The sequence below is a fragment of the Euprymna scolopes genome, chromosome 6 (assembly GCF_053919585.1).
Source record: "Euprymna scolopes isolate OS-2025 chromosome 6, ASM5391958v1, whole genome shotgun sequence".
NCBI lineage: Eukaryota > Metazoa > Mollusca > Cephalopoda > Sepiida > Sepiolidae > Euprymna > Euprymna scolopes.
Genome location: NC_136487.1, coordinates 42,998,422 through 43,012,112, shown reverse-complemented (window position 1 = coordinate 43,012,112; position 13,691 = coordinate 42,998,422). Strand labels below are relative to the sequence as shown.

The window sequence follows — 13,691 nt, the reverse complement described above, 5'->3', positions numbered from 1 at the left end:
AGTCAACCACCTCAGCAGGAATAACCTTCTTAGTGACACACAATATGGTTTCCGCTCTGCAAGATCTACCACAGATGTGCTGACGGTTATATCCCACAGGATTAGTGAATCTCTTGACAAAGGCTTCCTTTCTAGGGCAATTGCTCTTGGCATATCAAAGGCCTTCGACAAGGTATGGCATAAGGGTCTACTTCACAAGATTTCCAGCTACGGTATAACTGGAAATGTTTTCTCAATCATTAAATCATTTCTCTCCGATAGGCTCATAAGAGTAGTGGTAGATGGACAAAAATCGGAGGCCTGCAATATAAATGCTGGAGTCCCTCAGGGGTCAATCCTGGGCCCAACTCTCTTCCTGATCTACATCAATGACCTCTCTAAACACATACTTAAATAATTCGTTGACATCTATGCTGATGACACGACCATCACAACACATCAAAGGCTGTAAATGACAAAGTTCTCTCTGATTCTCTCTCCTCTTATCTCGAGCGCGTGGTTCAGTGGGGGAAGATGTGGCTGGTTTCCTTTAATGCATCTAAAACCAAACTCCTATCCTTACATCATCAACGCTCTGATCCCCAGCTGGCATCAATTGTGATGGATGGCTCTAGTCTGGGTGAGGCCCCGTGTTTTGACAAGCTTCTGGGTTTGACCTTTACTCCTGATCTTAAATGGAACACGTACATCAAGTCTGTTGCCAAGGTCGCTGGAAAGATGGTGGGATCCTTCTACCGCTCCAGAAGATATCTCTATACTGATGCAATTCTCTATCTATAGAAAAGCCAAGTACGTCCAAGGATGGAATACTGTTGCCATATCTGGGCAGGAACAGCTAAAAATAGCCTATCCTGCCTTGACAGAGTACAAAATAGACTTCGTGGCTTAGTGCGGGATGCCCTTTTCTCTACCCTGCAACCTCTCTCCCACAGAAGAGATGTTGCGAGCCTATCCTTGTTTTATCGTTATTTCCATGGCAGGTGCTCGTCTGAACTCCAATCTCTGGTCCCCCCTCGCCAATCGAGAAAAAATAAAAAAAATGGATTTTATTTCAATGAAATTAAAAAAAAAAAAACTTGACTGAATTGAATTAATTACCCTTGAATTAACGAAGGGGTTATTTAATAACTTTAGGTTTGGAAGAGATAGGTATGGGGTCGATTTTTTTGAAACTTCAAAAGAAGCCGACTACTGTCAAAACTTTGCGAACTAATACAACGTGATCAATTTCATTTAAAAAAAGAAAAAAAGTATATTGTTCTATTAAACCTTTTACTGTTTAAATAATTTGACTTTGCTCGTTTTATTTTAAGAAAATATAAGTTGAAAAAGCATTTTCATTCAGTATTAGAAGATTTGTCGATAAAAAAAAAACAATCGCCAAAAGGTAAGCGTTTTTTTTTATTTTTACTCGCAATGTACTTCTTTTCAAGTTAACTCTTTTGTAGTTTTGATTACAATAGATCTGAATGAATGAACCTTGTAAGGGAGGGGCACTAAGCATTGCCCTGTTAATAATGAATTTCTTTGGTTTCTTTTTATAACATGCTACATTTCTCTCTTGCGGTTAGAAATATCAGGAAATTTTTTTCTTTTTTTCAACATCAGACTAAAAGAATCGTAATGAAGGAATCGGAAAATTAAGGTATTTTTTAACGATGCGATTCCGATTCCTCCCAAAATACACGATTCTTACGATTAACGATTCCGATTAATCGTCCCAACACTAGTTTTTAACTTTGCTGATTGAGACATCATACCATATGAATATTAATACGAACACTGGCAAAGCATATTTTTTTTATTATGATGAAGAGTATGTTCTCATTGAACAAATTTTAAATATGTTGCAAACACAAAAAAAAGAACTACGTAGTAACTACACACACACGTACAAATATTTGTATGCTATACAAAAAGAAAAAAAAATAATGGCAATACAAAGATGTTCACAAACATCTATGCCTTTGTTTTAATTCGGATGTCTTCATTTGTGTTCTCTTATGCAGGTTCAGTGCTAAGTTGACATTAATAAACATGAAGGGCTCTTTTTATAAAGGATATTTTTTTACGTGTTTACTAATGAGAATATCCTAACTATTCAACACTTTTACTTAATGTGATAGGATGAATGTAGAGAGTGATATCTAATTGAGTCGACATTATTTCATCTTTTGGTTCTTGACATAACCTTAAACTACATCCAATGGTGAAGTCTCAGCTTGAGAGCTATAGAGAGTGTTGAGTTACCTCTTAATTACACTAGTCAACAAATTTGTTGTGTGCGTTTTTTTAAAGCTAATTTAGGATTAATCTGATGCGCTGAATCCAAAAATCACATTGGTTTTACTCTATCAGGTTTTTGAGCTCTGATCACATAGTGTTTTACATTTTTATGCACATGTGGAGCATTTTAGAAGTTAGTGAGGGTAAAATGCCATGTTGAATAATTGTTTTGATTGGAAATGATTATTTTAATGACAAGACAAGAAATATTCAGGTTTGATAGTTTTGAGTGATTATATCGAAAAGGGATCAATTTGAAGTCATAATGTCTCGAAATCTTCCAAAAATTTGTGCTCAGCATACATAAAGGAGGACTGGCTCGTATGGGGGGAATTTGTCTTGCAAAGAAAGGAAAATCATCAACGTTCCTCTGATGGACAGACTGAATTTACTCATCCTACGACTGCATATCAAGCTCAGCTTAATCCAGCAGTTCACTAAAGCTTTGAACAGCAATAGTGACTTTTTTACTTACTTGTACCAGGCTTTTCCAGGATTGGCCATGGAGAAGTTGAAACCTGGTATTTTTGACGGTCTTCAGTTCCAGCAACTTATCAGAGATCCTAAGTTTATAAACTCAATGAACAAAGTGGAACTGGAAGCATGGAAGGCATTTGTTCTGATAATGAAGAACTTTCTTGGCAATAATAAGGCTAGAAACTATGCAGAATTTGACAACAACATGCTGACTGCTTTTAGAAACCTAGACTGCAACATGAGCGTTAAGATGCACTACCTATTTTCACATATGGACTGGTATACTGAGAACCTGAGTTCAATGAGTGATGAGCAGGGGGGGGGGGGGTTCTATTGTTACTTAATAGATGGAGACCAGGTATCAGGGTCGCTGGGACACGATCATGATGGTTGACTACTGTTGGAATCTGAAGAGAGACCTCCCTGCCACTCAGCATTCCAGGAGTTTGAAGAAACGGAAATTCAAGCCCTGAAGTTTAAACAATGGTGAAGCAACATGCAATTTACGTGTACTTACCTTTATAAATATCCACCATTCAGTTTACAGTAATCAATGTTTCTATCAGGTAATCAATATATATTCCTGGCAAAACATTTCTTCTCTTAATAAAAACATATTTAAGATGTGTTGACAAAAATTAGCTGATAATGCCATAAAAATGCGATCGATTTTGTCACAAGATCACTTTTTTACAGAATTTAGCACAAAAACCTGACCTGGTGATGAAAAATGGATGCCATTTCCTGATTGAGTAGTGCAGAAATACGGTAAATCAGTTGTAGAAGTCTAGACAATATTCAAAAAATAAAAAAAATTGTTTCTCAATATTACTCTCAGGGCTACTCACGTAGTAGTAGCAATCTATCTAGAGATTAAATAGAAACTCATGTTGATATGTGCCACAAAAGGGATCTATTCGTTTGAAGTCATTGAGTAGTTTTGGTTACATTTTTGAGTAATCATCTCGTAAGTCACTTAACTGAATGAGTATTCGTGGTCGGAGCTAATATATCTTTAGCATGAGGATTTTGGAATATCTTTTGACTTTTTTCTCGGGCGACTCTACCAATCAGTATTTATAGCTTAACCAGCCTATCAGATTTGTGTAAGGAAGAAGAACATGGATGTACTCGTATACATTATATCAGTTTTCTACGTTTTGCTGATGCAACACTGTAGAAATAAAAATTAGCCAATGATAAATGTTATAGGGATAGCTTCCGATTCGGCAAAAAGCAATTTATCTCCCTTTGTCAGAAACATCACTTATGGAATGTGAGGATTAAAGGACAAAATAAGGGAAGCAAGAGTTATGAGGCTACTGAAAGTAAACCCAGGTTTCATTTTCTACTTTATTTATTTATTTATTTTTTTTTTACTTTTGTGTACAAAATGTACACCTACAAAAGCATAAGATTACCCAACGTTGATTGACATGCTGTAAAATCCAAAAACCAACTTGTATTACTTACAGTAGAGAAAATTTTGTATATAAATTAAGCTTAAAATGAAGTAGATTGATTAGCAATGGAAATGATGGCATTGTTATATAATAGATGTGGTGTTATTGATCAAAGATATGTCCTTTTGTTGTGACTGTGATCACTAGGGCTAGGACAACAGCATATTCTTTTCATTGTTTTGACTCTCTAGTGTGTATCCGTTGATATCTTATATGCTTTTATATAAAGAGTGATGTGGTTCTCTGTTGATTAACTGTGTCTGTCACTCGAGAGTCAAAACAATAAGAATATTCTGTTGTCATAGCCTAGTAATCACTGATCATCTATAGAGTTCTGGAATGACTGTGAGGTTGTATTGCTGGAGAAGTTACATATCAAAATCATTTGAAGAAAGCTTTATTTTTTTCATTGAATAAAACTCCATATTTTGTAATTACTCCACGATGATTAAATTTTTTTTGTTTTTGGATCCCACGTGATCAACACAGTAAGGAAACACAATAACCTTTACTCATTTCTGTTTAAGAGCCCTTAACGTGTTTTTTGACTCGTTCCAATCTTTTCTCCATTCCCTGATAACATTCTTCATCCAGTTCCTTTCTTCCATCCCCACGTTTTACCTGATCTCACTTTTTTAACCTTTTTTATTTTTTTTAATAATTATAAGTACAACTAAACAGAAAATAACCATTATTTAAAATTCGTTGATATATTTAATATCATAATTATCTCTAAATGATTAAACTCGACTTCAGCAAAAACATAGTTTTGGTTATAGACAGACACGATTTCATCATAAAAGGTATAAATGTATAAATAAATCTTACAGTGTTTGTTGTTTTTGTTTATCAAAATTTTTTTTCTTTTTATAAGCCTGACTTTAAAGCAACAATTGATTTGTTTTTTGTTTTTTTTTTAATCTTTTTCCATTGACGTGTGTGGCATATAAATAACTTTAACCTTTATCTTATAAAGATGAAATTTAGCTTGATTTGTTTAAAAATAAAAAATAATATAACTGAAATCATGACCACTCTTACTTTCCCTTTAACCTAATTTAATTTGATCTGCAACTTTAAATATAAACCTTTAAATGCATAAAATGTTTGGCATGTTTGTTTTAAAAGCTTTTAGGGAGTTGAGTTAGTGCTTTTAGGGCACTCCCTAATGAAATAAATAATTCGACACAAGCTACTAAATAAACGAACAAACAACTTGTAAAACTTAACAAGGAAAAGGTTTATTGAAGTTGTTTGTTCGTTTATTCAGTAGCTTGTGTCGAATTATTTATTTTATTAGGGAGTGCCCTAAAAGCACTAACTCAACTCCCTAAAATGGTGACCAGACGTGATCTGAACACTCAACCTTTTTTTTCCAGCCAGATTCTAAAGAGAGCGGATCTGTTTCCTCACTCTCCCTCTCTGCCTACAACGGTATGACGATTCCCACTTGGGAATAACTACTGGGCAAAGGCAGACAAGTTTTATCCTAGTTATATCTTTTTGACATCTTACCCTGACTTGCTTCAATTAACCTTTTCCTTGTTCAGTTTTATGAAGTTTGTTTGTTCATTTATTCAGTAGCTTGTGCCGAATTATTTATTTAATTAGGAAGTGCCCTAAAAGCTAGATTGAAGTGTCTCTTTTATATGTATTTTTATTTATTTTTGTGGAGAAGGTTTCAGAAACATTTTAAGACTCTTTCATGTACATTTCAATGATAATTTATCTGTTTTGTTGTTTACTTTTTTGTTCAGGTAATTTCTTTTTGAAATATTTGTTTCAAAATTGAAAAACATTTTTTTCTATAAAATGTTAACAGCTTGTATGTCTACTAACGTTTCACTTTCACTAAAATAGTTTTGTTATATAAAAATGAGGTCAGATAACGAACAATAATACAAATCTTCGTAACAAATTTGCCAGGTGTCAATATTATCAACATCTGACTCATTCAAATGTTAAACATGAATACGTTTAAACAGTGTCAGGAATTTTAATTCTGCATCATGTTTAAACATTTATCTTTATTAAAATCTATATTTATTCTCGGAGAAGGAAAATATATAAAACCAAAAGGTTTTCTTGACATTTTACGCTGAAGATATTAAATTAGTTTTGCTTTTACATCAACAGATATCATCAGGTACTTTGATTTAAAGTTTTTCAAATTTTATTTTGTGTGTGTGTGTGTGTGTACATGCATGTGTGCATATATATATATATATATATATATATATATATATATATATATAAATTTCTTTTTTTTATATGGTTTGAACAACAAATTTTGCTCACTTATAGTAATTAAGTAAATATTTTTAGTATTACTTGCTCCTTGAATACCTGTTTGTCAATTTACATCTTTACCTAGTTTTATAGTTAATACGAAGATGTTTTAAATTTTGTGGAAAAAAATAAGCTACTTAGTATTTGCATGAGAGATTAACTAACTACAATGAATGTTTTTATGTGCTGTTTTTATTGGCAAAGAACAGAATTTTTGTTCTTTTTAAAGCAAAAATTCACTTGGAACTAATGTCCAATAGCATTTGTCTACATTTTTTTCTGATTATCAAAAACTGACTTGGTTTAAGCATGTATTCATGTTGAGTTTATTATGTTAATTTCTTTAAATTTACAAAGCACGTATCCAGTTAAAATATTTTTTTAGACTTAAGCGAGATTCAAACTCTAGTATTCGCATCATAAAATGAAACTGCCTTAGTAATGTGTAATCTGTCCATTCCTGTTTTGTCCACCAATCATGTTTCTATTTATATACGAATAAACTCCCAAAATTCTTATGTTTATATAGATTAAATATTGCAATATTAGTTTAAAAAAATATATATATTTTTTTAAAATTTTGCAGTGATTAACAAACATAATGTAACCTTGATGTCATGAGAAAACTTCAATCCTGTTCAGGTGCTTTGCTTTCCATTTAATCTATAAATATTGATGCAAACCTTTTTTTATTATTTCAGATCTTTTGTTGTGATTTTTCTTTGCAAACATGTACTGTAAGAGGGCGATTCTCGTGTTTGGACTTTTAACTGTTGTCACCACAAGAGCTTCTGACAATAAAGATCTTTATGAGATTTTGGGTATAAAACGAACTGCAACTCAGAAAGCTGTAGGAAGTGCATTTCGAAAACTTGCCCTCAAATATCATCCCGATAGAAATAAAGATGATCCAGAAGCCGAAAAAAAATTTGTAGAAATTAGCAAAGGTGAGTTTTCATATTTTATTTATTTTGGGAAATTTAATTTTTTTTTTTTTTTTTTTTTTTTTTTTTTTTTTTTTTTCAGTAAGAATTTGTCTGGGAAGTGTTATAAACATTCAAAATTAAATGATTGTATAGAAACATTAAGGATTTTTAATTGTTTAATTTTTACTAGTTTTTGCTTTAGCGCTGATTAATATGTGTAAGTAACAGTAAATTTTTATGTGTTGGGTTATCACAAAGATAATATTCTATCAAAACAATCTTGAGTATTCCCAAACGGAAGGTCATCACAGCCCAAATCAGAAAAGTACCAAAAGAGAAGTGTCAATTTTTGACATTTTGATGCATCATATAGAGATGTGTTGTTCCTTCAGTGGTGATAAAAACCACAAAGATTGTTAGATATTTATCACTGTAACTTGGGGGACAAGTCAGGTATAGACTTAAATTTAATTGTATTAAATGCAGTTGTTTTGCAGATAGGATTGAACTTTATAAAGTTTCATAGTCACCTTTTTTTTTTTTTTTTTTTTTTTTTTTTTTAACCAAGAAAACATGTTATAATTAGATGTTTTTATTATTTCTAGTTCTGGGTTCATCTTATCTTAATTATTGATTCTCATATTATATTCATCTATTCTTGGTTGGTTTAAAAAGTCATTGTATCTTAACTAATGATGTATGCAAAGGTATTCAAAATAAGTATGGTCTACAGTAGCTTTCCAATGAAGGTATTGTTATGCTCAGCTTTCGTTAAGGACTACGATAGCATACACATGACAACGATAATAAAAAAAATAAGGTATCTGGGATTGGCTCATAATGGTCCCTGGGTTTAAAGTTACCAACAAAACACGATGGGAAGAGATTCTTCAGTTTAGGACACTGGATAGAAAGGTAAACAGAATGGTCATGCGAGAGACAGCGCAAAATTATCCAAGTGTAATTAAAACGTAGATATTTAAGAGCAAATAATTAAGGGGAAATATATAGAGGAATAACACAAAAAAAAATGGAGTGAGATACAAACGAGGGAGGTATTTAGCTTATATCGAAACAGAGGAAGAAAAACCATTTCATTCAATCTTGGAAAACTGTACAAAAGAAAGTGTTGACTTACATGATATTGGGGAGTAATTGTAATAGTTTGATGAGAAGGTTTGAGTCATGGTGAAAAGGTTGGTGCAGTACAGTCTGGGTAGTTTTGGTCATGACAGAAATATATTTAGAATCCAAATCTGTGACATTTATTTCTCGATGTCCTTTTCAACAGATGACAGTTCCTCTCTTTTCCTTATTCTTAGATTTGCCGATATTTCTTTTTCTTTTTCTTTCTCTCCTCCATTAATTCAACCAACCGGCTGCGACAGCCTCTGGTCAACTGACTTTTCTGAGTAAAAAAAAACAAAAAAAACGAAATGGTCAGGGAAGGACCCTGGCAGTAGCGATGTGTCTATTGCCTCCCCTACAAACCTCTTGCACACTGTTCAACAAAAATAGGTCTGATGAAATATCCTTCTTACACACTTGTCTAAAAATAATTTATGAAATGGTTCTTCTATATGCTCATTTGGAAGGAGGGGGGCTTAAAACGGCTTTTAATATTCTAGCTTGCTTGCTACTCGTAACAGTATGCAGCCGTCCATATTGACAAATTCAAAGAAAAATATGATAAAATAATAAAATCAACAATTATAAAACTTATTTATTAGTTAATTAAAATTTCATAAAATTATCTATACATTAATACCGTAGTACCTTTAACTTATGTACGTACATACATACATGTCATGGTTTCCGGATTATAAATTATTCAATTGGGAGATCCTATTTATTAAAAAGGAGGATAGGTGATAATGTACTACGACCATTAAATTAGTATATAGATGCTAATTTAATGTTCCTAGTATGTTATCACCTACCTCCTTTTTAATAAATAGGGTCTCTCAATCACCAAAGATGCAATGTAAAAAAAAAAAAAAAAAAAAATGATGTCGCTTTTGGTCCATACATGAAACTAAAATATACCTTAATCTTCTGGCTAAGGTCCAAGGGTTGTATCTGTTCTGTCTAAAGATGGTATAATATCGTGTGGTTTCCATTCGTGCTGGGTGTCCATACAATGGAACTATGTCACACTCCTATAAGGATATTGGAGATAAACCGTAATAGCCAGATATATGCTAACACTACATTAACCAGATTACTTAGATAAATACTTTTACAATTTTAACAAAAGGGCTACAATAACATTGCAGGGTTTCCATTCACGCTGAACGTCCGCAGAATGCCCAACAGCAATATATTGCATATGAAAGATGCCACTGTGGAATTTCCATAGGTCCCGCTAATCTTTGATTATTTTTGCTAAAAAATTTTTTTTTTTTTTTTTTTATATCAAAAAAACATCACCTATCTGTTTAACTGTAGTATATTGCTGTTGTACTAAAAAGAAAGATGAATACTTGTGTATAAAAATATTGTGTAAGTTGTGCCAGCTGAGTAGAGGGAGTGAAATTCAAAGAGGATTGAAGTGAGCAAACAGGAATTGGTGGGGGACAAAACCTTTGGTTGATCTCTAGCCACTTTATTCCAGATTAAAAGTCTGTTTATCTGTCTTTCATGTGTATGTTCTATATTTAACAGATTATTTCATTCATCTTTTCCTTTAGCCGCCTGGATGTTATCCTATTGTCTGTACAAGTGGCATCTCTGTCTTACTTCAACAAGCCAAATGTAATATCTTAATTATTTCACTTTAAGAGCAATCAGCAACATCATTTCTCTAATGGCCAACAATTAAAAAAAAAAAATATCTAATATATAAATGGCTATATGTCAGTCTGTCTGTCTCCAAATTTTTAAACTCTATCTCTTCTGAAACTAAAAGTCACAGAGCAGCACTAGAGGCCTCAAATGATTGGATTTTTTTTACGGGCTGTTCTTTTATGGGTCTTTAGTCAGTTAAAATCCTTTTTAAGGGATCCAAAAATGGGTCAAAATTGAAAAAAATTGTTTTTGTTCATTCATCTTAGTTTATTATTAATTTTTAATCGGTTTATGTGTGTCACGTCGTTACAGTGGTAACGTCACCAGTTTTGAATGCTACGGTTTCGGTTTCGATTCTAGCTGATGGCACCTAAATACTTTTTTTTATTTTTGAAATCACGACTATAATAAATATAAAAATCTGAACAAATTAAAATATATTTAAGTGTGTTTTACACCCGGGCAAAGCCAGGCGACCCCCAGCCTCCACCCCGATAGTTTTAAATAAAATTAAAACTCAATTAAGGACAGCAGAAAGTGGATTTTGGGTTTACTTTCAACAGTCATTTAACTGTTGCTTCCCTTATTTTGTCATTTAATCCTCACATTCTATGAGCGATGTTTCTGACAAAGAGAGAACAATTGCTGTTTTCTAGGTCATCTAACATTTACCATTGGCAAATTTTTTACTTTGAAGTAGTTTTATTAAATTTTTTAAATTTTTTTAACTCCTTACATCAAGTGTCGTCATGCTTTGTCTAGAGTGATTTCTATCAAAAAAAAAATTCGTACTTTTTGAAATGTTAGTTTTGATGATCAGAGTTATGACAATAACAGAACTGGCGAAGTAAGAGAAATAATCTCTTTTCTGTTTCTGACTTAACAAATTCATCAACATTTCTAACTTCCATGCGTGGGGGTGGGGGAATAGGAAGTGGTAATTAAATATCTTTTACGTTACTTAAATTCTTGTTCGCTTAACCTTAAACTTGTCAAACTTTTAATTTTGGATTTAATTTTTGAAAACTAAAAGTTTATTAAAATATTGAAGTAAATATTTTAAAATGTATTTTTTAAAAAAGTCTAGATTTTTATTTATTTATTTTTTTAAAGCATATGGAATTCTGTCTGACAAAGCGAAACGAGAACGCTACGATACATTTGGCGACACGGGGGAGGATGGCCAAGACGGTTTTAGTAATGCACACTCCTTCAATTTTGATGATCTCTTTGCTGCATTTGAGAGTGGCCCAAATTCTCAAGGTAGAGGACAGTACTTCAAACCCCATTCTTTCGGCTTTGGTAGTTTCTTTGATGATGATGATGATATGGAAGATGACGAAGACAACATTCTCTTTAACTTTGCCGATTCTTTTGAAGAATTATTTGAATCCCCACAAGCGAAATATCAAAGACAATCAAATGAAAAACGTCCAAATTTCTTTTCTAGTTCATCACATAGTTCAGGTTTGTAACAAGATTTTCTACTCTTAATTCATACCAAAATTCTTTTGAATTTTTGTTATATGAGCATCAAAATTAATTGATGCAAATTTTTTTTTCCCCAATTATTCGAATTAATGTGAAAAACATGTTACACTTATTTTATTCAATTATGCATTTAAGTATTCAAATACAAAATATTCCAGGGTTTCAGGCATTTTCTCTCCCCTCATTTTGATCCAAACATCATTCTTAGTTACAACTGTTTTAGCCATATTCCATACATCAAAATTAATTCGCTTCATTAACACTGCCTTTTGGATCTTTTTTTCCCTATAATTACCAAGCCTTATAACAAACATACAAAAAAAACAAAAACAAAAAAATATTGAAGAAATATCCTATCAACATGAGATGTATGCACACATTTACTGTAAGATTATGTGATTAGCTTTGTTTAACTACCCCCCCCCCATTTTTATTAAACTTGAAAAATTTTAAAGCTAAACAAAAAACAAGCATGTAAAAACTTTGACAAATAATTTTCTCCATTTTTGTTGTTGAAGGATCTTATCTGGATGATCTTTTCATTTTTTTCAGGTGGAAGAAAATGTCACACAGTCACACAAAAAATTGGCAATATGATTACAACACACACTGAATGCTCTTGAGAGGATTTTCTAATGAATAAACTAGCGAAAGCACTTTGACTTTCTTTACAAAACTCTTTATTAATTTTAAGTTAAAATATTTTCTATAAATTTTTTGTTTTTATTTTGTTTTAATATACTGTGCTGGACCATTAAACTTTTTAAGGGTGTGGCAATAATTGGTCATAACAGCATTTTATAGATTGGGATGTTTTTTCTTTTTTTTTATATACAAATGAATTATTTTATCATGGCCAAAAGCCATTCAAAGATAAGTGTTAATGAGATGTATAGATTGTGAATTGAATGATAAAGAATATTATACATAAAATTAACAAATTTTTATTTGTTATTTAATATATAAAATTGTCAGATGTTTTTAAGGTTGTCATCAAAAACTTGTACCAAATCAGTATTATATTCTGATTAGCCAACTTTTCTTTACTGGACAAGGACTTGTGTGATATTCAGTTGGTGTAAATGAATGAGTTGTACAAGAAGAAAATCCAGGTGGAGATTAATAGGCAATTTGTAAGTAAAACAATCAAGTTCAATGTGTTTCTGAATTTTTTAGATGAGGATTGATTATTTGGATTTGGATTCCTCAGATTACGGTTATCATCTTGAGTGTTATTTTCCAAAAGTTTTGGTTGATATAAATTCCAACCTTTTTCAAGTATGCATATCTTGTTGAACTTGAAGGTCCTGTGGCGTAATGGATAAAATACTTGGTGAAATTCTTCTGGGGGTTGAAAGTTCAATCCTTAGTGCAGGTGACATTCAAAATTACAATTGCAAATTACCCAGTCATAGCTAATGGAATGAGCATGCTATTCTCCTGGATTAAAATAAAGAGTTCCATTCGAAATTCTGTAGAGATTCCGCAGTTCGGCAGATTCCAGAGTTTGACAAGATACACCTAAAGAAGGTCATAGGTTATATCAACTGAAATATTGTGCCAATAAACACTCAAGATGAGAACAGTAATCCAATGAATCCAAATGATATCAATATTCAATGTGTTTGTATGATATGCAAGAGAATGATAACAATTTTTGAATTTCTATAACTCGATCAAAATTCTGTCGGTAATAAGCAATCATTTATTAAAATTTTTTATTTTCAATGGATTCTTGTATAGGAAAATTTTGGTTTACATTTTAATTTATTTTCTAAAAATTAAAATAGAATTTCTTTTTCATCAATTTTGAGTAAAATAGATTTTCGCTTTTGTTTTTCTCTATTTTTATTATTTCATTTCAAAGTTAAATTATTTTTTATTTGTGCTCTGATCGCACAATGTGTATATTAGATTTGTAAATATTAATGACTGAAAATATATTTTTTATCTATTATAATTTTAATAGAAT

At 31.8% G+C, this 13,691-nt stretch overlaps 1 protein-coding gene across 3 annotated transcripts in view; it reads left to right on the top strand.

The window, feature by feature from the left end:
• The window catches only part of LOC145277618 (chaperone protein DnaJ-like), a 47,093-nt gene extending 34,715 nt beyond the window's left edge, over nt 1–12,378 (top strand). The window contains exons 1-4 of one of the 3 annotated variants that reach the window (XM_080129153.1): nt 5,640–5,660; nt 7,217–7,462; nt 11,342–11,695; nt 12,272–12,378. In XM_080129153.1, the coding sequence (XP_079985279.1) occupies nt 7,246–7,462; nt 11,342–11,695; nt 12,272–12,342 (642 nt within the window). In that variant the 5' untranslated portion in view covers nt 5,640–5,660; nt 7,217–7,245 and the 3' untranslated portion in view covers nt 12,343–12,378. Of the gene's footprint in view, nt 1–5,639; nt 5,661–6,236; nt 6,373–7,216; nt 7,463–11,341; nt 11,696–12,271 lie in introns of those variants that run through there. The other 2 variants (XM_080129152.1, XM_080129151.1) reach the window with 2 other exon arrangements.
• The last annotated feature ends 1,313 nt before the right edge of the window (nt 12,379–13,691 follow it).